Source organism: Branchiostoma belcheri, unplaced genomic scaffold (assembly GCF_001625305.1).
Source record: "Branchiostoma belcheri isolate BF01 breed outbred unplaced genomic scaffold, Haploidv18h27 scaffold35, whole genome shotgun sequence".
Classification (NCBI taxonomy): domain Eukaryota; kingdom Metazoa; phylum Chordata; class Leptocardii; order Amphioxiformes; family Branchiostomatidae; genus Branchiostoma; species Branchiostoma belcheri.
The window spans coordinates 1,545,666-1,572,900 of NW_017803965.1; the positions used below are offsets into that span (position 1 = coordinate 1,545,666).

At 39.8% G+C, this 27,235-nt stretch overlaps 3 protein-coding genes across 7 annotated transcripts in view; 1 reads left to right on the plus strand and 2 right to left on the minus strand.

Annotated features, from left to right (window-relative positions):
* On the plus strand, positions 1–9,819 carry LOC109475832 (coatomer subunit zeta-1-like). Of its 4 annotated transcripts, XM_019776627.1 has the most exons (10): positions 1–108; positions 397–465; positions 764–845; positions 1,745–1,836; positions 2,714–2,769; positions 3,354–3,431; positions 3,937–3,988; positions 4,828–4,866; positions 7,571–7,591; positions 9,061–9,819. In XM_019776627.1, the coding sequence occupies exons 1-10, from the start codon at positions 91–93 to the stop codon at positions 9,106–9,108; spliced, it is 555 nt and encodes a 184-aa protein (XP_019632186.1). In that variant the 5' UTR covers positions 1–90; the 3' UTR covers positions 9,109–9,819. The 4 variants fall into 4 exon arrangements, with proteins under 4 accessions (XP_019632186.1, XP_019632184.1, XP_019632187.1 ...); XM_019776625.1 differs by lacking the exon at positions 7,571–7,591 and having other exon boundaries at positions 9,028–9,819; XM_019776628.1 differs by lacking the exon at positions 7,571–7,591 and having other exon boundaries at positions 9,061–9,575.
* Positions 9,820–11,248: 1,429 nt separating this feature from the next.
* On the minus strand, positions 11,249–15,594 carry LOC109475771 (cGMP-gated cation channel alpha-1-like). Its single transcript, XM_019776530.1, has 3 exons — positions 15,051–15,594; positions 12,326–12,430; positions 11,249–11,734 (listed from the first exon to the last, which is right to left on the minus strand). The coding sequence occupies exons 1-3, from the start codon at positions 15,081–15,083 to the stop codon at positions 11,552–11,554; spliced, it is 321 nt and encodes a 106-aa protein (XP_019632089.1). The 5' UTR covers positions 15,084–15,594; the 3' UTR covers positions 11,249–11,551.
* A 1,265-nt stretch (positions 15,595–16,859) lies between these two features.
* Positions 16,860–27,235, minus strand: part of LOC109475873 — a 12,952-nt gene continuing 2,576 nt past the window's right edge. The window contains exons 1-2 of one of the 2 annotated variants that reach the window (XM_019776681.1): positions 21,437–21,848; positions 16,860–20,434 (exon numbers count right to left, since the gene is read on the minus strand). In XM_019776681.1, coding sequence (XP_019632240.1) covers positions 17,592–20,399 — 2,808 coding nt within the window. In that variant the 5' untranslated portion in view covers positions 20,400–20,434; positions 21,437–21,848 and the 3' untranslated portion in view covers positions 16,860–17,591. Of the gene's footprint in view, positions 20,435–21,436; positions 21,849–27,235 lie in introns of those variants that run through there. The other variant, XM_019776680.1, reaches the window with a different exon arrangement.

Genomic DNA, 27,235 nt, shown 5'->3' on the forward strand with positions numbered 1-27,235 from the left:
TTGTTGCCCTAACATCTGCTTGGAGATAAGCTTTGCCCTGCAGTTGCGCAAAGCACCCTGGGTAAACCAGGCCACGTCGCAGAATCCAACATGGACGCCAGTTTTCCGGTCAGTTCTTTCTTATTTTACTAAATATGAGAAATAACTGCCAGTTTGCGTTATCAATTTTGATTATAAGTGTTAAACCGATGTTTGAGTAGCTATATATCGTGTTTTGTGTTACCATAGCACTTAGAAATGTCCTTTACGTTAGCCTAAATTGGGGAAGGTAACGATGATGTTAGCTCCCTCCCCCATATTTTGTGGTGAAATTATTATGTAAAAGTTATAGAAAAATATATTATTATGAGATTATATTACACAGTGGGAATGATTTCAACCCCTTTTTTATTTCAGGAACCGTCTCTGTACACCATTAAGGCAGTTGCCATCCTGGACAATGATGGCGAAAGGATAATTGCAAAGGTTGGATAAGATTAATAAATTATTATATTTTGAAGACTTATATGATACACTAAACATGAAAAAAGCATTTGTGTGCGTGAGTGTGAACAACGCAGCTCAAGAAGCTTTGGATAGATTTTCATTTGTAACATGCCGAGGCAATTGAAGAAGAATTGGGTTCAAAATCAAAGAAGAAGAATTGATTTCAAGGTAAATTATATTAGTACTCATACGAAAACTCAAAATGTTACCGCCTCAAGTAGTGTATTATAGAAAAATCGTCAACAACAGCACTGACGTATGCAAATTTTTGTTCCAGTACTTCGATGACACATTCCCAACGTCTAAGGAACAACGAGCATTTGAGAAGAACCTCTTCAACAAAACACACCGGGCAAATGGTAATTACTTGTCATTTTACAAAAGCTTACAAATTATTATTAAAGTTGTCAATATCTGCTGTTATTGTTCTGTTGTGAAACAACATATTATCATGGGGTATAGAATTTTCTTCTTACACAACCAGTAAGGTTCTCACTTGCTTACGTTTCGATGTCTATCAGACACCTTCCTCAGACTCAGAGCTTCTGACTGGAGTTCTGCAACCCGCCGCTATTTAACGCCAAAGTAGGTGGCGCTTTTGCGGCGAGAATGCAATTCCAAACATGGCTGAGCTTGTATCCCCCCTCGTCCCGGGAGAAGCTCTGAGGAAGGTGTCTGATAGACATCGAAACGTAAGCAAGTGAGAACCTTACTGGTTGTGTAAGAAGAAAATTCTATACCCTAAGTAAGTATCTTCCAACCTGATGAAATTATTTACGGAAACATATTATCATGATCATTCTTTTACAATTTTGTTGAATACTGAGTGTCATGTATTTATTATTTCAAAGCTGGTTTGCAAAGTTATGCAACGATTGGTCACAAAACACTTGCAAATGAATTTCTAGTATGATGAATCTGATGGCTTTGTTGTGTTTTTTTAATTGTACTTTTACTGTATGTTCATGTATTTTCATGGGGACATAATTTTATGGTAGAAGGGAGATGGAGGTTTTGCAGTGTTTTAACTTAAGGTGGCAGTGGAAACTATACTGTAATAGTATAGTATAGTAAGTACTAGTTATACATTAGAAACACAAATTTGTGGTGTCACGAATTCACTATTATGAAGTTACCACAAAAACTGCAAAAATGAAACCATCACAACCATTTTGTAAATAGATGAATACAAATATGCTGTCAGTGTTTCGTCTTATTTGTCACAAATGTTTCTTGTCTCCTTCCACACCCACAATAGCTGAAATCATCATGTTGGAAGGCATCACATGTGTCTACCGAAGTAATGTGGATCTTTTCTTCTACGTCATGGGCAGTTCTAATGAGAATGAGGTACAAACAGTCTGTTTGTTTTTTTGTTTGTTGCTGTTGTTTTCAAGAGTCAAAATATATCAGGTTGCGATCGCACATGCCAAATACTAGTGGACTGTTATTCAGAGTCTAGGTTGGAAATACCACCTGCATATGCAGGTTAGTGCAGGTAAAATTGGAGCTGTGCAGGTACAAATGTATTTCTGATGTCTACCTGGCACTGTCCTATGCACTGAGTTTATATATACATGTACATGCAAGTGTATATGGATTTTATAGCTGAATTGACTGTTATAACCTATGGAGTATAAGGCCACACCAAGTAAATTTTATGGATGACGTCCTTTGGAAACCCTAAATCTAATGCGAGAGGGCGAAAAAAAACTAGAAGGGCCCTAAAAAACAAGATGCCTAGATTAGAAATATACTAAGAGACGACAAATGTTAGGACACAAATTGAATGAGGTGACAGTGTAACAAGCAAGAAGTCTTTTATTCATCATCAAAACAACAATAAATCAGGGGGAATAGCAGTTATCGTCCTGTCCTGTTTTCGCGTTACGGGTTTCACGTCAATCTAACGGCGCTGTCGTGACTCTTTGGTCATAGTTACAGGAAGCGGAATTTCTTGTTTTTTTCTAGGAACAGGCCAAAATCAATGCGCGCGCGGACGTCATCCATAAAATTTACTTGGTGTGGCCTAAAAGAAATAAAACAATGGTTCCTGTGCAGTTTTTAGTATGATTCATACTTCCTAATTCTGAGTGGTGCATGTAAAATTTGACCGGTGCATGTTATTTTCAATGTTACCTGCAGAATAACAAATTGATATTGATTATGATTCCGAAATCTGAGTTTACTGTTTCTAACAATGTTTGACTTTGCCCATGTTTTCCAGTTGATCCTTGCCAGTGTGTTGAACTGTCTGTATGACTCCGTCTCACAAATGCTCAGGTTTGTAACCAACTCAAGTCGCAAGTTTTATCAACATTAACATTATGAGCACGTCGGCAGAACGTACTGCGCCTGCGCAGAACCCTGCAGTTTCACGTTTTTCGTTGGATGTTTGGTTAACGTTGCATTAGAATTTTGCCTGTTGCAGAGGATAACTTTTCCGACACAACATTTGGAAACTACAGACGGGATGGTAACCTTATATGTGCGAATACGACCTTATATGAGACGTTCAACCGAGGTGCTATGTACAATACATTAGGGGTTTCGCGCAGGTGTAATACGTTCTGCCGACGTGCTAACAGAATAATCTAATTACCATAGTGAAATTTGTACACTGTCACATTTGCACGATATAGTTTAATTTCCCACAATAAAGATGGTATTGAAGTGATTATATTATATTATATTATCTCTTACATTCACAATTGGCACAAAATTTCTGTAGCTTATGATGTAAAAAAAAAACGGTCTTACTTGCAATCATTATCTATTCGCTGAATAAAATGCTGAATATAATGCATGTTGCTTAATGTATCTTTTCTTCAAAAATTAAATTCTGTACTTGAAACTTCTTTCTCCAGGAAAAACGTGGAAAAGCGAGCCTTGATGGACAATCTGGATGGAGTGTTCCTGGCTGTGGATGAAATAGTTGATGGAGGGTGGGTGGTGACTGACTCATAATCATATTGAAACTGCATACAGCAGTGGTAGAAATACTTTTTTCAGTGTTCTGCAATATTGCAGAATGTCAAAATTTTTGTCTGCAGTTCAGAAATACTTTCTGCAAATACACACTTAAAAGTCCTGATCTAAACCCATGGCATATACAAAATCAGTCTACAAAATTGCAGGTTAATTAATTTTTCTTCTGCAATATTAAATATGTCACTGCAATATGCAGACTGCAGATGGGTATTTCTAACATTGATACATGTACTTTTTATTCCCTTCATACTCCACATCGAAAATGTCCTAATGTCCTTTTAGTTATGGTAAAGACTGTATGATGAATTGTAACATCTTAGGAACACTTGAATGCATGTACTAGTCTACCATTTTTATAAAGGTATGTTTTTGTCATGTTCTGTGTTATTCATCATTTTTAAGGTGTTCTTGATTTTTTTTAGCATTCTTTAGCAGTGTTCTTGATATTTCTAACTGTAGGATCATATTGGAAGCAGACCCCAATGCTGTTGTGCAAAGAGTAGCCCTTCGAGTAAGTATTTCAAACATTATTTCTAATTTTCATCCTTGTCTCATCATTATTATCATCAGTGAAATGAAAGTTTTAAGACATAGCCAAAGAAATGTACCAGTATCAATGTCATTGATGTTTTTTTTTTTGCACATAAATATTCTGAGCAAAAAAATAGGTTTAAAAAGTTTGTTTAACCCACAATTTAGGATGAGATCTTGGAGGATGACCCAATGAAGTTCATGCATTGATATCCATACCAATCATGGTAACATACACTTGTGTTGCACCTGGATGGCATAATGTGTGTGTTAAACTGTGTTATAGTTCAGCACTCAATGCATTGAGCACAGGTTGCATGTTGTTGCATTATGCATGTACTTAATATCTTCGAGCCCCATATCACTTTTAAAGTTTTTTTTTAAATAGAAGTCTGGGAGTGTATGGCCATGTTAACTCGTGTTACAAAGTTTGTTCCAAAACACAGCAGAGGTTATTTTTTCACTGTTGAAGTGATAGGAGATACTATAAAAAGTGTTAAGACGAAGTGGGTCGTAATTGACGTTAACACATGTTGTATCAGACTTACCCTATAACCCCAGAAACCTCTTCAGATTTATTCAGACATGTCTTGAGGGATTGCAGTCATTTCAGATGGTGATGCAAAGCCGACAAGCCTCTGGTGCCAACGGGAACCCATGAACACACTTAGAATAGTAGGGGTGACCAGTTTAAATGTCATCTGGAGCGAAAGCACATTGTACTATAAGCTACTTGACCAAGCATCATGGTTTACCTCAGTTGAGCATGACAAAAAGAACAATTTCTTCTTTTTGTCTTACTTTGTATTCGATTTTCAGACTGAAGACGTTCCCTTGACAGAGCAGACAGTGGCACAGGTATGTTGGGTCAAGTCCTGCAATATGTTAGAATAGTACATGTACCAGCATGTGGGGAGGGGGGCTGCCAGGTAAGAGGCTGTGTAAGGGGTCTACTAAGGGGGTGGTGACTCATTATGTGGAATACCCATTTGCTCCTTTTGCTGTATCCATTCCACTTTTATGTTTTAGCTTTCTTGTGCTCTTACTAATTTTAATTTAGGCAGAACCAAGCCATTTCATATTTCTATGACTAATAGAGTGGTACTGTAGATAACAGACAAAAATGTCTGTTATATTCAAATCCTCTACTATTTCTGTCGCCTTTGTTTTTGTATCCCTTCCAATGCATCTAAAATTACTTAGGCTTCAAGTACTCTCTGGCATATTTCATCCGACAGTGCACTTTTGAAACAAAATGGTCAGTTCTTCTTGTTTCAATCAGAATTGCTGTGCTCTTTTTTTCTGTTTAACTTTTTCGAACCTAATTTGCTGTCTTTTCGTAAGTTCAAATTTTCCAAACATACACGTAGTATAATTGTATGTTCTGTTGCATTTAGTTGTAACAATGCCTGCATTTAGTTGTAACAATGCCTACATTTAGTTGTAACAATGCCTACATTTAGTTGTGACGATACCTTGCTAGCGTGGCATTCACGAGTCACACTTCCTATAGCTTCTTAAATAGAGTATCATCATATTTTCTGAAGATATCTTTCGTTTCATCAGGTGAAAAAATTAATAAAGGACACAACACCTGGTTGGTTGAAAAAAGGAACTGTCAGGGAGGGTAACAGCCAATGAGAAGGTGGTTTACATTTTGAATTCAGCAATAGGCTTTCACCTGCTCTTTCATTGCACATGATTGGTCAGTCCTATACTGTAGAATAGACTTCAACACTTTGGTATTCTGCTTCTTACCAACAAGACTAGATGAAAACTTTGAAGTTAAGGTACATAATTTATAAAGGAGAACAGTGGAACTAGAAGTGTGCAAAGAATTTAAATTGATCGCTTTCATTCAACACTGCTGACACAGTTACAAACATGCTATCCAAAAATGTGGTTTTTGAACGTAAAATCTCCTTCTACCTTCTTCAGGGTTTGAATACGTTTGTGGTGTTTTGCCAGTAATGTCCCAAATGTGACACCCTTGAACTTTATTCTACATGTAGTTGCGGAAATGGTATTTAACCATTCTTGGCTATGTTGTAAAGTATATCTTATGATGAAGTGCTTTATCACTGTTGCTATTTGCACTCAAGCAGCTTCATAACATGACTTGAATAACCAATAAATAAGAGGTTTCATTTGTTTGATTCCTAGCTTTATATTACGTTTAAGGACCTACAGAAACAAATAAGAACAATTGGAGAAATAAGAACATTACAATGTGAAGTCCTTTACCAATGACTCATACACTGGAATTTTCCCTTTACCAAACGTACATGTACCATATGATATCCCTGTGTCCAACAAAAGTACTAACATTCTCACTAACACCCCCTTTTCACTCTTCTCCCTGTGTTGCTCGCTGAAAGCATGTAGACTGTATTTGTTATTTCTTCTGTACTAACCACATTAACTCTAGCTTCAAGTTGGTAGTGATGGAAAACTCATTTTACAACAAGTTAATACAAAAATTGTTACAGTTACTGTTAGCAGAGAATTAACTTGAAGGATTCAATTTTAGGCACTAGGTATCCTGTCTGGTATGCCAGTGACAATACCAGTGTGGTCAAAGGCATGCTCTGATTGGCCATGGCCAAGGCATGCTCTGATTGGCCATGGTCAAAGGCATGCACTGATTGGCCATGGTCAAAGGCATGCTCTGATTGGCCATGGTCAAAGCATGCTCTGATTGGCCATGGTCTCTGATTGGCCATGGTCAAAGGCATGCTCTGATTGGCCCTGGTCAAAGGCATGCTGTGATTGGCCATGGTCAAAGGCATGCTGTGATTGGCCATTGTCAATGGCATGTTCTGATTGGCCATGGTCAAAGGCATGTTCTGATTGGCCATTGTCAATGGCATGTTCTGATTGGCCATGGTCAAAGGCATGCTCTGATTGGCCATGGCAGATCTTTGGTATTCTTTGCCTGTTACTTAGTAACTGACTGAGGTTATAGTAGCTTTTACAGGCTGTGTGTTTACCATATTCCAATAAGAATGCTATGAGGAACATACACTGTACAGGCAATAGTGACTGGCTAAATCAAAGCTCTACATCTCTTGTTTCCATTTAAATATCTACACAGAACTCTGTGCATTCTAGATTTTGAAATTGCATTTTTTATGATGTAGTGAATGGTCAAAATCCACATTTCCTTAGGCTGGGAATTATTAGGGTAAATACAGTAAAAACAAGAAAAAAATTTAAACTAAAAGGTTGCGTAATGTAGACTCCTTAGTTTCTTGGTAATACATGTATGTTTAATGTTGTCTTTGATTCTGTTTTGTACACAAAAGCACCTTTTCAAGAAAACTTATAACTTCTGATTCAGCTCACTTAGCTTCATTTTTGCAACTAATACAATTATTTCTTCAAAACAACATGTTTCTAACGTATCTCTAACCATGTGACCAATAACCAATGAGAAAGCATGCCTGAGTAGCCATAATCATGTGACCAACAACCAATAAGAGCATGCCTCTGCCACAATAGTCATATGATCAGCAGTGTGATTGCCATGATCATGACTGGTTTTTCTTTCCTATCCAATCAGCAAATCACCCAAAAGCTGACGGTAAGTTTGGTACTGATTCTCTAACCCTGCTGTCGCGCAATCCTCCCTCTGCTAGTCGAAAAAGGGTTTAAGGTACAGAAGGTGCTAACTTTAGGCCACTCTATTTCAAACTCTTCATATCTAAAATAGATAAGTAAGTAAAGAAGATGCTTCACATGACAAGCTGGTAATGGCACAATCACATTTGTTGTAGGCTGTCATACAATTTTTATTTCAAGGGCTCAAAATACTTTTCTCTGCATGCCTACTCTGGTGCTGTGGACCTAAACCAACATTTAGGTTACAAACATGGTGATATACAACAGTAGTCATGGTTTAAGGGGTGCTTGCTGTTTTAAATGTTTTTGAAAGCTTGTCAGAAGTGTTCTTGTGAAATAAGACTTGACACTTCAACTCTGTGGCCAACTGCTGCCTAACCATTGTCTGTTGTAAGCTGGCTTTGAAACTGTGTTACCGGTATCAAACCATATTACAAAGCTTTTTGCATCCTTGTTGCCTTCTTATTCAGCCTGGCAATTTAACTCATACTATCAACACCAAACAAAGCTCACACCTAATTATAAACACCCAATACCTTTCCTGTAACATTTTACTGGTAACTAACATCTTTACTGACCAACTTTGTCTACTTACACTGGTAACCCTCCGTTTTCTAAGTCGGTCAACAAAAGATATTAGTAGCTTGGATTTCGGTGTGATATTATTTTGAAAAATGGTGACAAGGAGATAGATTTGTATGCGTAAGGATTGTTACGGTGTGTTCTTTCACAATGGGTGGAAGATAGTGATGCATACCGGTTCACTGGACTTGGATCCGGACTTGTAAGAATGTTTAGGTTCAAGCCCAAAAAAACCTAAAAGTCAAGAACCGAGTCTGGACTTATTACCATAAAAGACCATTTCACGTACCCCTTTTCTTTCCAAACCACCTAAAACCCTCCGTAGATTGCAAAATCTTTGCTGCAAAATGAAGAAAACATTGCCATCGGGCAATGTCAAGTACCGGCCTCCATGTTATGTGGCCAAAGTTTCACCCAGACAACATTGCAAGGTTGCCAACATGCAATTTTGCATATGCCATGGTTTTAGGTACCTAAACCTCTGGACTTGAATCCGGACCTGAACCTAAAATTGGGTTTAGGTATGCATCACTAGTGGAAGATGAAGGTGGCTTTTCTCTAGAGATATTTGCTTAAAATTGTATCTAAGGTGAAAGCCCCCCTCCCCAGGTTCCAAAATAAGATTCATACTACAGGTCTTTATATCGTAATGCGTTAACTTGGTGTCCTTGTTCTCTTTCATTCCTTTGCTGTCTCCTTTTAATTTGCTTATAACAGTTTTCTTGTGTTTCTGCTTCTTCTTCTAACATCGTTTTTCCTTGTTTTCGCTCCCTTGTCTGTCTGCCCGTTTCTTTCGTCCTTGTTTTTTCCTGCTAGTTGGCTGAAGACCTACCGGTTTCCATGTTGCAGGTTCTACAGTCCGCCAAGGAGCAGATCAAGTGGTCACTGCTCAAGTAGACGACAAAACAACAACAAAAACAACAACAAGTTTCAGATATTGGTCATGTATACAGTGGCAAGCAGTATAGTTAATAATAGTCCCTCCAACACCATGTGGTTTTAGGAGCAGTACCCATTTCTGTTTCTATAGGCATGATACACCAAAACTGTCAGTTACAGTCATTTTTTCATTGTAACATATTGTAATGTTTGAACCTTAATATCACATACTGCATGTACATCTTCATCAAACATTTTAGAAATTATCTTGTTGAACCTATGTTTATGAATAGATGCTTTTTGAGAGGTGGGAAGGTATTTTCCATGTTTCATTTTCCAAAAGTCAAAGAATGTGCACGATAGATGATTAAGTGTTTGCAAAGTTGTAACTGGAAAAAATGATGGGTTGCTCCTATATTAGATTGGTACCACATGTACATGAGAAATTGATATAAATGTTACATGTAATTACTTGATTGATGTTTCGTAGAATGAAGACCTTTTTCAAATCATGCACTACTGTATCTTGGAAAACTGAAGCCAAGTGCATAAAGCACTATCACTCAATATATTTTGACTGTAAATTAGCAAATCAAAAAAGGCATCCTTAAACGGCACTAAAATCTGTGGCCCCAAGAAGCCAACATTGATATACACTCAGTAGACCAGAAGAAAAGAATACTACATGTATTTAGGTGACACTCAATAAACAAGAGCCGAAAAATGTAATGCATTTGGTAAGTGGTGTCATCACTCTTTGTTATATGCAAGGATTATGGATAACATCCTCTAAAAAGATCCCCAAACTAATGTGTGCGCGCAGATGTCATCCATTGAATTAAGTCAGTGTGGCCTAATTCGTACAAAAGGAGAAAAGAGTAGCACTCCCAAAGATATGATGATACAAGGAAGATTTTCTTCATTTTTCTGAGGGAAAACCTGACATAGGGCCTGGAAGGTGTGGAGGGATGCCGTGTTCAGCACCAAGGACAGGACCAGGGTGTATGACACTCCACAGCTTGTCATTCATATTTAAGCAGATAGAGTGCAGCGCTGAAATGATGAACAACAGCAGCAAGATTTAAAAATGATACCTATGGCCACATCAATTGAATCAATTGGTTTCAGGAAATTGCCTCTTCATTTTTTTTCTGATTTGAAGGTTGATTTTAGGTTCTGAATCCAAAATGCTCATATTTTGGCCCCAACAGTTGAAGAAAGTTCTTGTCTTCTTTGTTGTTATTTTTTTTTCAATCTATCAATGCAGTGGTTTCATTAAAAGATCAAAATTCACTTAATGAATTATCACCCAGTGTAAATAGGTTGACCTGTATCGCAACATTTCCGGCCACTAGTATCAGGGTGCCTTGGCCTGTTTTTTTGTTGTTTTTGTTGTTTTTGTTTTTTTATTTTGCCCTGTTGCATCAAACTTATTCTGACTATGAAGCTTTTGTAGTAACTTCAATTAAAAAGTTTCCATATCTTAATACAATCTTTCATGTAGACAGAAACATAGAAGCCAATTGATTTTAACACTTAGGGTGTCAAAAGCACCTTCATTTTTATTGAACAAATATCATCATGACCGTAGAATACTGACTACTACAGTCTTGAACAATCTAATATACCATCATTCTGTAAAAAGTGGAAATACCAAAATCAAAATATCAAAAGCGATTCCACATAGTGAGAAATTCCTTCTGCATGTACAACATAAGAAGAGGCCTCAAAGCAAATTTGATATTAGGCCATGTTGATTTGATTATATGGATGACATCCTCCGAGAACCCCAAAACTGATGCGCGCGTGCGAATAAAAAAAAAGTTTTGCAAAAAAAAAAGTTGTTTTCATTATGAAATCTACGTGGTCATGAGGGTTGAACAAATGGGGCAGAATATGGTTTGGCGAATAATCTAGTCTTCAAGTTCATTTCTTTACAATTTCGTCTTTTTTTGTTTGATTTTGGCATCCGGCATTCTACGACATTGGTATAGTTTTTATTTATTATTTTTTTGTAACTTACGGTATATTTTTGCTCATTTTGCAACTGTTTCGTACGATTTACAGTATGGTTGAAAACTTTTTTTTTTTGGAAACGGCCGAAAATTCATGCGCGCGCGGATGTCATCCATATAATCAAATCAACATGGCCTTATACTGAAAAACATTCTGTTGTCAACATTCTTAACAAGGTATTACACATTGCCAATTGACCTCTTACCCTGTTTTTTGGCACATAACTTTACTGACACTAGAAATAGACCACAGTCACTGTTGGCTACTTTGTAATATACGTTTTGCTAAGTTGAAATATACATAGAGCCATTTACAAGGTTATTAACATTAATAAAGTTATGAACTTATGACGATGATTATAAATACGGTTTCCAATGCTCTCATCCTACCAAACTACTCTGGGTACGAGATGAGGACGGAGTACAAGGAATTAAGAAAAATCTTGCTACTTCTTTTTCTTCTTCTTCCCAGATTTCTTTCCCTTCTTCCCGGATTTTTTGCCCTTCTTTTTTCCAGATTTCTTGCCCTTTTTGCCCGATTTCTTGCCGGATTTGCCCCGTTTCTTGTCGCCTTCCCGAGGGTACTCGTGCCCAGGGACGTATTCTACCCGCTGGCCCTGGCAGTTGGGCTGGAACAAGAGAATACATTGTTTGAGAACATAATAATAATTTTTATTGCATATTCTTGCCCAGATGGACTAAATGCACATGCGACCATATGTAGCCTAGATGATTTAAAACATAGCATTGAACATTAAAACGCTACATTCTAACGCTAAGTACTAAAAGTCTATGTATTACAGAGATACTCTATATATTTATTATCTACTGTTCGTACATAACTACATAGTTTGTCCACTTTACGTTCGTTCATAACAAATAGTTCTACCGTAACAGAGCAATGATTTGGACGTTTCTTCACTTTGTATGATATACCTATAGTATGATCAGTGATGATTGGAATATCACGTATTGCCAATTTTTTTTATCTCTTCGAATCATTAAGTCTTTTTTGTTACCTCTGCCAGTGCTTGTTGTCTGTCTATGTTTCCCCTTACTTTGGCCAGCATAACCCAAGAAGCTATTGGTGATTGTGATACCATTTTTGGTATATGAGTAGGTCTTGGGAATACGAAAGTTAAGGTCTAGTTTGAGACCTCCTGACGTTCGTGGTCACCTGTTTGTGTTACTAGTAACTGACGCCCTCTGGCGACTTTTACCTGATTGCACATGCGGCATATGTCGGGTGCCTTCATCTCTCCTGGGAACTCTCCATGTAGACACTCCTTGCAATAACGGGTTCCGCAGTATCGACACATGTAGCTCTGAAGGGATGTAAAATAAATAAACAATTAATTAGACTAGTCAGAGCATCGTAGTTACATTCTGAAGCGCCATTCTATTTATTATGACGTCTTTTGTAATTTGCCACATTATACTTGCCTCGATTGGTCATAGACTCGTGCCCAATGAAATTCTACGTATCTTTGAAGACTCTAAATTTTCAATGTCACTCGCCACGATTGCCTGCAAGCGACACTGGTTCAGGAAATGCGACACCTGTCGGCGGGTCGTATTTCTGCACCTCCAGCTGTGTTCTGAATGCATGAGTGACCGCGCGTCGAGTCAGGTTGCCTGCTAGGTTTACCCTGTCCATACATCTGAAACGTCACTGTTTGTATGTTCACCTCACCTCTGTACTCAACATGTGGCCTGTTGCGACCTTGTACATATCTAAGTAAATACGAGGCGTTTAGACTTACACCGTAAGGTAGACAGCGCAGAAAATTAAGTTTTGAACGAAATTGATGCATTTCCTTTACTATTTCTTTACAAAATCAACTGTTTTAGTCGACCTTAGTTTACCACAACACAACTCAAGAGAAATACAAGCGAGAAACAAACTCTAGGTATTACCATGGTATTACTTCGAGGAACGATAAGAAATAGAGAACTTAATAACTTTAAAAAATTTGTATATTTTTCGTGCGCTAGAAAGAAAAAAAAATACCAAAGCTTTCAAGTTTAATCCTGTTTGATACATTGATATTGTAAGGCAATGTATGTTTAATAATTTACCACTGAATCTTTTTTGCTCATACCTGAATTTCATTTGATTTACATACGTACATCAAGGGGGTTAAAATCAATATACCGACAGGTCTAACATATCAACCTTCGTTTCACGCGTGCACTATTCGCATTTTACTTAGCAGCCGAGCGTAAAACATTAACAAGCTCTACACAACCGTGGAGTGGCTTTTAGCTGAATATGATACCTGTCAAACACGTAGAAAACTATACGTCCGGTTCAAAACACTTTTTTATTGCCCAGACTGTGTGGGAAATTCAATTAATTGTTCTTGCTTATAAACCTGCATTTCTGCACAAGTTCTCTAGTGTCACTGACGAAAGGTAGTGGATGCTACCTGAAACGTCTGACCGTTTCCAAAATAATATCCAGTTGCTCGAGTAACTTTTTTTTGGGCGTATCTCATTACCTGCATGTCTAACCTTCACCGATGTATGTAGGGAAATGGTTCTTTTTTGCATTTGGTAGTGAAGTTAAAGGTGATAAATATTATTAAAATAGTTGACTACGTTTTGGTTGCTTGACTATGTTTGTGGATCACTACCTCTAACTAGCTATAGCCTCCACCAGACCTTCCTAAGGGGGTACGGATCGTAGAATTCGGTAAAAAGGGAAATAAAGAATTGGCCTCCAGAGTCAAGGAAGCTGGAAGGATAATAACTGTGCCGGGAAATGAACTTTAGTGTGACTGAACTCCGTTGGCCAATTATTCTTTGTATTTGGCTAAATTCGACTGCTTTTCATGAGCCCACGTTGTTTTAGTTTGGTGAAGGCTAACTTCTAACTTGTGTACAAAAACGACTTGTTTAGTAAACGTTGTCTTGACCCACTTGCGACAAGCGTCCACCGTGTACTGTATCTAGTTAGTCGGTTCTGTATCTGGTGTTCGGGCTACTCAATTATGTCATAACAACCACAGTCGTGTATTCTTTAACACAGGTGTTAGGTTCTATTGTACAACAGCCGACAGTTTTCTCAGGCGAATTCCGGCTCGTCTTTAAGCAATTTATCCCGTTTTTCAATAGAAGAATTACCGCCCGAATGCCAACACGTACACGTACACGTAGAACATATAACAAGGTTCACGGCGTGTATTTGACGGATAGTTTTGTGTTTTGGACTTTTATTAGGTTGCTATTGCTGCTACTGTGTTTGTTCGAGGATTATACAAACATAGTGGCTTCAACGGGCTTGGTCTTAATCAAATACGGGGTTAGATCTCGTGAATATTGATGGAACCGTATGATAACGTCCTTGCCAAAGTACACGGCCTTTATACATGTACCACATTTAGAGCAAAGTATCATCCCGGATTCGATTTACTTTCGTCAGGAACCACGAATTTTGTAGAATGGTACGGCTCACAGTAAAAAGAAAATATTTTTCTTCCTTGCTGTCGTTCAAGCTATTATTTGTTTGTGGTAAATAGCTAATGATCATAGAAACATTTGTTCACTGTCGCTATCCACACATATTTCTGTGTACCTTTTCTCTGGAGGTGTTCTGAAAAGAAAGCATTGCGGCCAACTTATACAGCAATAAATACGCTATATTCTGCGTCAGGACTGCTTAAAACTTGTCTTCGTCTTAAAAGTACTGTCAGGGGAGAACATCTGGTTAAGTTCACAGAAAGGTGTCGAGGTGTTAAGGTCAAACAGAAAAATCGTTTAGATCAACACACAGAAGAACGAACCGCTCTGCTGTGGCACCAAACAGGACTGAGTTGTGATATGTCTGACCGTGAATTGACAGAGGGGCTCAAGTTTAAACATGAAGTACTAATTGCGCGGCCTTTGAATGAAACCTCTCGTATATAGCAGGTAGACCTAGGCTGAGGTGTTGAGTGTACATACCGTGTCCGTGGTAGTGCATCCCCATCTACACATCCTGGTTTGCGGCACCCTTCTCGGCAACGCCTGGCATAAACGTCTGGTTCACCGAAGGTCCTTAAAGTCTTGTTTTCCTTCCGATCCCGGCCTCACAGGTCACCGGATGGGGCCTGTTCTGCCTTAAGATGATACCTAGTGCTCAGCAGCGATGTTACTTGTTGAGAAATGCTGTACAAGACCAAGAAGGTTGATTTTAAACCTCCTTGACAAGACGTACGGGTGAGGGGAAAATCTTGCTGAGAGAGAGTACCTTTTCCTTGGTACAACGGTTCTAAGCGTAGCCTTCAGACGAAATGTCTTGGCCAAGGCATTCTGCTGAACGTTGTCAGTACGATCTGTGAGTGGCCGGGGGGCCTGCTCTCTCACCTTTCCGACGCCGGTGCCGTGTTGTGTGTGCCCGACCCCCTCCCGACTGACCCGCCATTCGGCGTCGCCTGAACCTTGTCCGTTACTAGGCAACGGCGCCGCGCGGTTTGTACAGGCATGACAGATCGCTGGTTGTTCAAACATGGCGGAGAATGGGGAGAGCGTTGTTCACTGAAACACCCACCTTTCGATAACCGGCTGGGACAACACCGCTAATGTATATCGATTATCAAACCCGGGGAATACAACTTTACCCTTTTAGTCACAACAGACCCCTTCTACGTTGCCATAAAGCGTTACCAACTTTTGTTAAGAGCACATATACTTTTATACTCACACAAGTTACATGTTGTCTTCTTAATGGTTTTTTGATAACCTCTGGTCAACCATTGCTGTATGGCTTCCTGGCAGAATTCAAATAGCAACAGCCGGATATCCACAGAATTTGGTGCATTCTTCAATATAGGCGAGTCTCCTAGTCAATATGTCCGTATATTGGCCTATTTGAGGGGTTTAAAATCATCTTTATTATATACAAGATTAAAGATTGCTTGGATAAAGTGTAGGTCAGCCATTTATCTCTTGATGCAGCACTAAGAGGAGGGCGCAAGGTTAGACAAATGAAGTTTACAAGTTACATGTGTAGCGGACATTTTGGTGTTTCAATGGAAAATTATTGCACATAAGTTGCAAGGACATTTCAGTTATTGTGTAAGAAAAGTTGTATTATAGAAAAACTTATGACCAGAAAATTGGCGTCGAGCCAAAAAGGCGGGTAGGAAGGGGATGAAATTTAAAGAAAACTTTAATAGTAGCCGAGGAAAAAAATCACACTATCCGGATTTTATTTAACAGCCTAACCTAAAATATTAGCAAGCTCTTCACAGATGTAAAGATTTTAGCTGAATACAATACTTGCTTTAATTTCTGCACATTCAATACCAATCGCGTCAAGCTACTGTAATGCTTCAAGTAGGATAGCTGCTCTTTTCAGCCAGTAGGAAGCGCCCTCTATATACAATCAGAATACTGCAGGTGGTTCTTTGAAGTTGCAATTTCAGAAGGATACGCCCGAATCTTCGACTGTGTTTCCGCAATAAAAGTCTGGGTATTTTTATCCAGTTTTACCCTTATTATTACCTACTGTAAATGTAAAGACAGTAACTGAAAAATGTTAAAGATATGTTTAACCTTATTTTATTTTAGCCATATGCTTTGCAACACCGGTCACCAACTGCTCTAGGTACATAAACGATTTGTAACATGATTCCTTTCTTTTACCATACACATAACCCTTATATCTCTTCTTAAGCTTTCCTCTATGAAATAATATCTCACAGTCGTAAATAGAATAACACGATATACATGTACTAAAACAGACAATAACTGCATATAACGTCCATTATTCCTAAAAATTAAATACCCCCCACATCATGTAATGAGGCCATCCTGATGCAGTATTATCCCATTGGACATACTGTACAGTCAATATACAAAGGGCTATTCCAAATCATTGGCGGGGGGTATTCAAAATTAAAAAAGATGTGTTATGTTGATAGGATATTAACGCAAGGCGATATCAAGTGAATGGTGAGAGACATTTTCATGATTAATTATTTTGTCCAACGGTTCAAATTGAACCCTGAAATCCGTATATCAAATTAAAGGTCTTTAACCAGTGTTCTTGAATTCCGTATCAAATGCAAAGTTAATTTACTATTCTTGTTAACATGTACAAAACAACCACCCCTGCGATATAATATACTTCTGATATCGATACCATATATATTGTGGCAATTCTTTTGACCTATGCATATCATTTTTTTTTGCATTTTGATATACATCTTGATATCCTGCTCCATCCATCCATAAATAAGATATTATCGGATATAATGCAGCTCCGTGTACAGTCTGATTCACATATATTGCTGATATGCAAAATGGATCTGAATATCGCAAAAAAATAATAAACATTGCCCAAAGAAACAAAGTATACAACACTTTTTCTAACTTATAACGTCTAAATTGTACAAGTTGAATACAATTTCTTTCGATTTTTCTCACATCTCAACTGTATTCTACCTGTGGGGACAATAAGTTCGATAATAAATATCCGTAAACAACATTTTCTCTGTGTTTCTAAAACATGCTAAATCGCCGGCCGCTGTAGTAGTTCTGGCGTTCTGCCTTGTCCGATTCAAACGCTTTCCTCTCGTTTTTGAGTGGGCTGAAGTTAGCCTTGAAGCGGGACCATTTCCGGGGCACGTATTTGGTGGCTCTGGTGACGGGAATATACGGCGCCGATCCATTCACGGCGGGGCCGGCAAGATCATCGCCGTTGGCTCGTTCGTCATCGTCGGCAAGTTTCGCGTGTTCGTCGGATATTTGTCGGATGTTCGTCTGATTTTCGTCGGATGTTCGTCGGATGTTCGGTACAGAAGCTTCGATTTCCGATTGCTTCATCTCGACTTCGCTGTCGCTGTCGCTTTCTGATTGGATGTTCATTTCCCTCAGATCGGCATCAATGTCGTCAAATGTCACCCTCCGGTTTCCCGCCAGGCCATAGACGCCATTTTGGGCGCCGCTTTCGGTGCCGTTTGTTGACTCGTGTTGGTCATCCGAGTCTTCAGAATTTATCTCGGAGACTTTCTCCAAATCGTACCGTTTGGCGGGAGTCTCATCCCAGGGGTGAACGCGTTGCTCGTTCTCCTCTTCTTGAGCTTTATTCCACGCTCTCAGAGAGTTTGTCAAGTCCCCGCTGATCCGTCTGCTGAAGTGTTTGATGTCCGCTCTCCTCTTGCTCATCCATTTCTTGGGATCACGCTTCTTTCGGTTCTCAGACGAGGACGATGAAGCCCCGTCCCGATCCCAGCTGACATCTGCTCCCGTCAAGGTCTTCTCGCCCTCGCTTCCCGTGGACGTTATCGTCGCGCTTGAACCCGTGCTGGTCATGCTGTATCTCTTGCGACTCCCGTCGTACTCATTCGTGTCTCCGACATCGCTGAATGTCATGGACCCATTCAGACTGGAGTCACCACTTGACTTCTTACGGCGAAGTGTGTCATTCCAAGCGCTCGGCTCCTTGTCGTCTGGTTCCGTGTTTACTACAGGCAAAAGACTCAGTGTGCTTTTGGCTTTCTTCATCAGATTCTTCACTTTGAATCTGGGTTTCTTGTTATTTCCTTTCTCATCTTTTCCATCGTCTCCTCCTTCTTCCTCATCTTCGTCCTCATTGTCTGACCCACTGTCCTCCAGCAAACTGCCCAAGCTGCTGCTGCTCAGCTTAGGCTCTATGGTCTTCTTCTCTTCAGTTGCTTCTTCGTGTTGAGCTTCCAAGACATCTTCAACAATTGGCGCTTCTTGTCTGTTCCAACTTAAGCTAAAGACCGAGAATCGCTTTTCCTTGCCATTTCCAGGTTTGCCAGCAGACACGGCGCGTTCTTTGTTCTTTCCTGTATTTAAGGACTCCATAGAGCGATGGAAGCTTGTCGCCGGTAGACTCAGTTTTCTCGTTCTGTTCTTTGCTTTTTTACCGCTTTGTGCCTGTTCGTCTTCTTCCGTATTTCGCCGAAAATCCTCAGCGCTGTAGTGTCTTTTCTTGGAGGATGGCAAAGTTGGGTCCGAACCTGTGTCCTTGACATCGGAGGTCTCGTCAAGAATGGTGTCCAAGGATCGCCTGCGTTCAAACTCGCGTCCTATATTGAAGATGTTGCCCATCAGACTCATCTTACGCTTGCGTGGAGGGACTTCTTCAGTGGGAGATTCTGCAGAAGCCCACGTGGGGATCACGGGGTCGTCACGTGTCTCAACGTCATCATCACGTGATTCCACGTCATCTTCACGTGATTCTGCTTTCTCCGGTGCCGTGCTATCTTCCCGTATCGGTTCCTGCTGACCATCTGTTGAAAAACTGAGATTGCCAATGAGTTCTTCCTCTTCGACAGTTCGTAGATCCGCCGGGACGAAGGAGATTTCCTTCCGCAGCATTTCTGGAACTTGCAGCGGCGATTGCTCTGCTATGGCCCCCGACAGGCGGTACCGCAAGTGCTGATGGGTAGTGACGATCTCCTGGCTGCTCCCAAAATCCACCAGGCTTTCTCCGAGCGTGACGAGCCCGTCATATCTTTCGGTTTGAGGTTCAGAATTCTGCTTCTCTTGGTGTATCTTAATCCACATCTCCATAGCGAACTGGTCGACTTGCCCAAGTAACTCTCCCTCTCTCTGTTTGACCATCATCGTCAAAACCTCCAGCGCTTTCTTCGCTTCTTCTTGGATTTCACTCTTAGTTTTTCTGACGCTGGCTTCCAGGTTGTCCTCCACGCGCCAGCGTCTGTTTCTGCACTTCTCGATCAGCTCTTTCACCTCTGCCTTGTAGCGTTCCGCCTTTTCCACCAGCCCCCACGTGTCGTGGTACAGGTGTTCCTCCCTCGTACACATGAAACAGGCCACGACGCGACAGTCTTCGCAGAACGCTAGCTCTGGCTCGCCGTGCCGTTTGCAGAGGTAATACTGCTCGGAATGCATCTCTATGAGGTGTAAGGGGGAGCAGTACTCGCACATGAACTCTTCACAGCTATGACAAACCCGCGTGGACGGCACGAGACACTGCAATGGATCGGAGATAGTTTTTGCCAGGTGGTGACAGTGGTGGCGTATTTCTGTCTCCAAATCGCAGTCAGAAATCTTGCTCCAAGTCTCTGAAAGGCGGGACAGCAGCCCTCCGGCTTTGTGCGTGAGTCCGCTGAGCCCCTCCTTGTGGGGAAGACGAGTTTTCACGTCACACACGGGACACTGGACGAAGTCGTTCGATTCAAGATGGCCGCTGATGCAGTGGAGACAGAAGTAGTGCCAGCAGTGGAGGATTCTGGGACGGTGGAGGGGCTGGTTGCAGAGTCTGCAGATCAGGAAGCGAAATTCCGTCAGCAGGTCGTCTGATGGTGACGTCATGTTCACCCCATCCTGGTCCCTGTCACCACCGGTCGCTGTAACAGAGTTAGAATACAGCGGTAACTATAAAGGCAACATACAGCCACACTCAAACCTGACTGGTAACTTACCACCTCTTATAAGGACACCTAGTCATTGTGGCCACGTCTTTGTGGTCCCTTAGATTGAACTAGAAAGGTAACATTTGCAAGGCAAATTCATAATGTTTACCTTCGCATATGGTCAGCTCTGTTAATTCTTACTCAAACTCATTCATATATATGGTGACAGAAGTCTAAATCCCTCCTGCTATGAAATTGCAACTTGATGTAACCCAACACTAGTAACCTTGGCAACAGACACAACATTGGTTCAGGTCAGAGGTCACTGTTTGGAGAAGAAGAAGAAGAAACTGAGCAAAAACAACATGTTTTCCTTTGGTAAACATAATGAAAGACCTCAAGTTGTTGTACATTTATACCCTTACAAAGTACGTACAGGTTATAGTGATAACGTTCTATGTGAAATAACAGGGATACAAGTCTGACATCTTAATTTATAGTATCCTAATATGTACAGGTTCAACTTCTCGCTTTTTAACACAGTTGTAGGTGCAAGAACACGCGGAGCTTATAATACATTGGTTTATCGAGTTGCATGGAATATGATTTTTTCTTTGTTATCTAACGTTAAATATCTCAATAAAACTAGGGAACATGTCTTGTATACATATAGTAAGTGATCTGTGAAAAGCGAAAACCTATCTTCTGTGACACCATCTCTGTTCTACTGCAAGGTAGATCTATTGTTAGAGTACAAAAACAATTGTCATATTCCCTCTAGATCTCCAAACATAATCTTTTATTCGTTACATGTTGTCTCCACCAGACTAACAATGTGGGTTAAAAAAAAGTGAAATTAAGCTAAATATGAGAAAGAGAGAGAGAGACAGCGAGAGAGTGAGAGAATATAGAAGTTCAGAAAAGTGCACGGCCTGTACCTGTGTGCATGAGTGCTTTACAAACACGCCCCTAAATCAATAAATGAAACTACAATACCTCCCAGCACATGTCAAACTCGCTACTTGTTCATTCCTTGCTCACTATTTTGGTCTGTACTGTTTTATGACTTTTTGTGTGGGTGTCAACATGTTTATTGTGCAAATATTTGCACAGGTAATATATAGCCATACGCGCAAAACAGTCGTAAAAAGACAGTATTTTTACTAAATGTGCGGAATGTTAATGGCCTGTGTAGATCAATCAGGAGCGCACATCATAAAATAACAAAACAAAGGGACACAAAACAAACAATATACCATCATCACCACACACATTGGAACAAAGGAATCAATAGATAAGATCTGATAGCAGAGATGCGATAGCCTTTGAACTGGCTGTTTGTTGTGGGTGGTCGTAGATTGGTATATGGTTGTTTAATTGTAAAACGTACATATGGATTTATCGAATCTTTCATCACTATACATTATTGCATTGGCAAATACACACAATTATGCGTGTTATTGTGCGCTGTAGGTCTTCATGTGTTTCTTGGATCATTGCCTCTCGCTTTCTTTCTATATATGTGTGTGTGTGTGTGTGTGTGTGTGTGTGTGTGTGTGTGTGTGTGTGTGTGTGTGTGTGTGTGTCTGTGTGTGTGTCTACAAGTGCGCGCGCGCGTGTGTATGTGTGTGTGTGTGTGTGTGTGGTGTGTGGTGTGGCGTGTGTGTGTGTGTGTGGTGTGGCGTATGTGTATGTGTGCGTGCATACGTGCGTTTAGGCACGAATACACAGAGTAATTGTAAAAGAGGATAAAGCTAAACCTAAGCATGAATGTTATTTTGCGAAACACGATAGTACGGGTCATGAGACTCTAAGTCATGGACAACACGTCTAGCACGACTATACCTGCAAACCCCGTCAAACTAAGGCCTCCCTTAAGCCAAGTACCCTAAAATAGACATAGAGTTTTAACGGTAGAAAGCCAACACCTGAGTCCTTTACATCTGAGGCGAGTGTTTCATGTGCGGAGGATGAAGTGGGGGATTAAGTATTTCCAGTATGTCTTTGATGTGGTTCAAAACTTTATTTACTGTACAGGTAGATTCTCGTAATCGATAGATCTCCAACTTGTCTTGTTTATACTCATTTTTTTATCCATTTTGTAATTATGTATGTATTTTGTCATTGTGTTGTACTCTCGTTTTATGTTTTTGAGAAGAAGGCGTTACATAAGCAATCTGTGCTTTTTGCCTAATAGTAGTACTCAATAAATATATGTGAATAAATAAAAAAAAAGGATTTCAAGCAATATCTAAAAAAGACGAGCGAAAAAAACCTTTAGTAGACTATGATAAGTGCGTCTATGTGTAGATGAGTTTCATTCAATGGATCATCGTAGCCTAAAAAGCACTCGTCAATTCGTAGAAGTTAAGTAAAAGCGGGGACATTTTATTTGTCTGACACAAGTGCAATATTTTGGCATTTCCCTCAACTTCCCTGTGTGTGAAAGAAAAAAAAAACAATAAAGAAAGGCCGGCCCGCCGAGATATTTCTTTTGCTATTAGTTCTTTATAAATATAAATCGGTAGCAGGGGGTGGGTAAGCAACAAGAACACCTCCAAGTTAAAATCACTGTGTCCTGGTAGCCACAAAGACCGTGAAGCACGTCAACTGAAAAACAGGTTAGGAAAAAGTGCTATCTGCACTTCATATGTGATCTACTGTGCCAGAAATACAGTGGGCTGGGAAACTCCCTCAGGACTGTTCGCAAGTGGTTAATAGTGCAATAAGTATTTAGGTGCAATATGCTAGCATGCCATTGTCTAACTGTATTATACTTGTTAGAATTTTTAAGCATTGTTGAGGTTTAAACTGTCTGACGCACACCAACTATAAGTTTACCTTGCGCCCCCTGGGTAATTAAACCCAGAGAAGGGGTCGTCCTAGGCATTTTTAACATATTCGTCTTGTGTAAGTTTGTCTCAAAATTGCAATAAAGATGATTTTAACCCCCTCTGCTATACTCATGTCCGTTGCCTTATGGAAGCCAGTGGTAAAATAACGTACACAGCTACAGAATTACAATAATGAGAGAAATTTACAATAATGAAAATAGCAAAAAAAATCATAACAACTCTTTTATACTTCACAAATATGTGAATCATCGATTTCTTGTTGTTGATACATTTTCTCGAACATGTATGCGCCATTTTAAAATTGATTATTCCCTATATAATGATAAGCGCCGATTGTTCAACTGATTTCAACAAATAAATTCCAGTACATTTTAAGAGGAGATAATCCATACAGTTACCAAATAGAGAAATACATTAAGGAATGTTTAAATCTTAGGAACCGCATGTTAAACATTTAATGTTGCCACTGACATATATTCTGTACGTAGTGTGCCGCACACACATATTCTGTAAATAAAATAACTTTATCCATACATGTATTCATGTAGCTTTGTTCGATCTTAGTTGTATATAGTAGACCATACGAAAGCCCCTGTACTTTTGTGGAGGTAATAAAGAATCTATGTAATAATTCCCAGTCAAATGCTTTTAGCTACTATTCCACGAAAAATATCAGAGTCTGGCCTTTAAACGACATTTGACTTCTCTCACAATTAATCCCTTTATTTAGATTAAGGCCACAGCAAGTAAATTTTATGGAGGGCATCCTCCGCAGACTCTAAATCTAACGCGAGCGGCCAAAAAAAACAAGGCGGGCCGAAAAAAAAAAACAATGTTCCTACATCTTAGAATTTTAAAATTTAACCATTGTACAAAATTTTTATTCAGTGGGAACATCACATATACACAGCCAGCAACACATATCACTGCATCAGAGTAAGAAACAAAACATTAAATCAGAGCCTTTTCTTGTCTCCTCTCTTCATAGTTATCTGCCATCCACCTTCCGGCATGGCAACAGACATCTCTGTCCATTTATGGCACGTTGACCACCGGCAGAAGGCAACAAAATTTCTTGCTTTTTTTTTTCAAAATCAGGCGAAAATTAATGCGCGCGCTAATGCCATCCATAAAAATTACTTGCTGTCGCCTAACACTGGCCTCCGGTGTTCTAGATTCGTCTTTGACCGACAGAGACATTCCACAAACAAAGAGCATCGCCTTGCACGCTTTCAGACAAATCTTTAGAAGCTCCTCGTACCATGAAAGATCAATATTTATACCCGAGTCGTCCGCGAACAACTGAGACGGAGTATTTGGCGAGACAAAATAACGGTAACCATAACAAGACCGGCTGGCCGCCCCCCTCCCCTTCTGTGTCACAAAATGTGAAATAGGAATATTTGGGGTGATTTTTGATATTCTATTATTTTCGCAAGTCATTATTATTTTAACTTTGAGAACTTTTCCACGTGTTGGAAAAGCTTAAGCGAAAATCCACCTTTTGTTTGTTTTACCACACTCATATTTTTTATTAAAAGAACGTTCGTAGGCAAATACGAGACTTGGTGGTTCAATGGGAGTAAATCAACAGGGTTCAGATCCATGTACCCTAAACACACACACACATATGGCGGAGAGAATACGACTTGTCGTAACCCGAGACTCTATTGTGTCGCAGTATGTTGGGCTTTTGATTGATTTACATTGTTCTGGGAACTAGCCTCTACCAGTCACCGCGTATAAAATAAAATAGTAGAAATTGGCCGAAATAAAGGGATAGTATACCAGAGAAGATCCCGGGCCATAGAAGATCCAATTCGCGACCCCAGCGATCCGCGGTGCCTGGTAGAGGCTAGTGGAAACAACCTTGCATCAAGCCTTTGTCACACATTCAGAACGTTCACCTTCCCCCGACCACCAACCAACCAATGTTGGTGGTAGTTTGGGAGCAGTCGGGCCATATTTAGGTCATGCTTGCCTTTCGATGGGAATCGAATTTGAGTTAAATTAGAGTCAAATTTGACTGCCAACCACGTTCCGACAGCTACTGACTAATACCCCCATCCTCCAGCCAACCAGTCCCCAACTTTGGCCCAACCTCTCGTGTTTCCCGCGAAGGTTTTGAAACATGCGGCTGGCGCAGCCGAACAGTAGCCAACCTCGCCACAATCTACTCCCAACCATAGTTCGGGAGGCCACGTGTGACAGGGGCTTAAGACAATCTTTATGAAGACGATCTAAAAATGAAGATCAATCGAAAGTCGCAGCTGGTATATCTAAAATTTCGTGGAACCTTCTCTGTGAAAACAAAAAAGCAAAACAGTATCCCGGCAGAGTATCATGACATTTAGAAAGGGTATTTGCACAAGATTTATTTTCACTGAGCCTATAGGGCGTCTTAACTGGTCCATAGGTTATGAGGGGGCACGATACCATTGGTATTAGGACATTTAACTATGGGTAGATGGGGGGAAAACTCTTATATAACTGCAGAAATAGGTAGAGACTACAGAACTGTCGCTAGAAAAGATAATGAAACCTACGATTAGCCCCACCTGGATTTTAATAGGGTATTACGGATTTACTTATATATGGAAACTTTATTTGCAAAATCATGCCCGAAGGCTAATTGCTTGTACAATCAAGTATAATACTCATTGCAATACAGTAACAGGAGGCAGGTAACAACTGTCTAGAAATATATATATATGCTGGGCCCTTTTTGCTTCGTAATCAGAATTTTATGATTAATTCGTTACATTAGATTTCTATTTTGTTACTTTGTAGTTGACCATAAAAAAGCACTAACTAGAAGAAAAGCTTCATTTTGGTACCAGAAGGTAGCAAGAATGTCTATAGTTCCACGTTGACTGAGTACTAGTATATCGGCCACGACTAGCCTATGTAACCCAAGCTCCGGGGGGCTCCCTACATAGTCCGCCGGCTGGATGTTGGGCGGCCGGCAAAAGCGATTTAATCAGGCTAGGCCACGACATAGTTACGTAAAGCTTGACCTCTGTGTATTTGTCTCCCGATAACATAGACATTTCATGATGTCCCTCAATTCGGTTCACTCAATCCTCGAATCTAAGGCGATAACTTGTGAGCTAGTTTTAACCGAAGAAAACAGCTAGGGTGTACATACAAAATTGCTTTCGCACTACACTTCGATATGCACAGGCCAGGTACTGACCCCTTGATTATGTCAGGTTAAGCCTTTTATTTTCAAGAAAATGAAGTCAAACCAAATAAGTAAGAATTTAGTGTTTAGTAGTTAGAGTGGTCACATACTATATTGTTACCCATCCTGTTGTCCATCTTTTATTTTCATGTTACATGTACTTGCAATTAGCCTACGGGCAGGGACTTGCAATAAACTTTTAAATTTTATTAGGGTGCGCTGAGATTTCAGACACTTACTGAGCACAGAGTACATAGTAACAAGATATGGTCGTTACATGTTGTTGCATGGTGATGCTACGTATGAGGTACCTTGTGTGGATAACGTTAGATGTTTATCAAAGTTGATACTACAAATGGGACCGTGAAAAACAACACCTTTATGTATTATCTTCTTTTTTGCAACATCATTTTGTTTTCTGTTAAAGTGGACGTAGTGAAATGAATTGTACATATCATGCAACGATTTGCAATATGAATCATAAAGAGGGTGGATGATAAATATTATTAGTTGTTTACACCATAGGATCTGTAAAAAACATTGTCGCTAAAACTGAACTAATTTTCTTCACAGTTGTTGTTGCGTAACTTTTCTACAGTATTTTGTCTCCCACCAAGTGTTATGCTAGCTAAGAGGCTTACTCAAATATCTTTCTCACATCTCCTCCTGTTGCACCCTACGTTATCAAAGTATATAAGGCCACGGCAAGTAATTTTTATGGATGACAACAGCGCGCATTAATTTTCGCCTAATTTT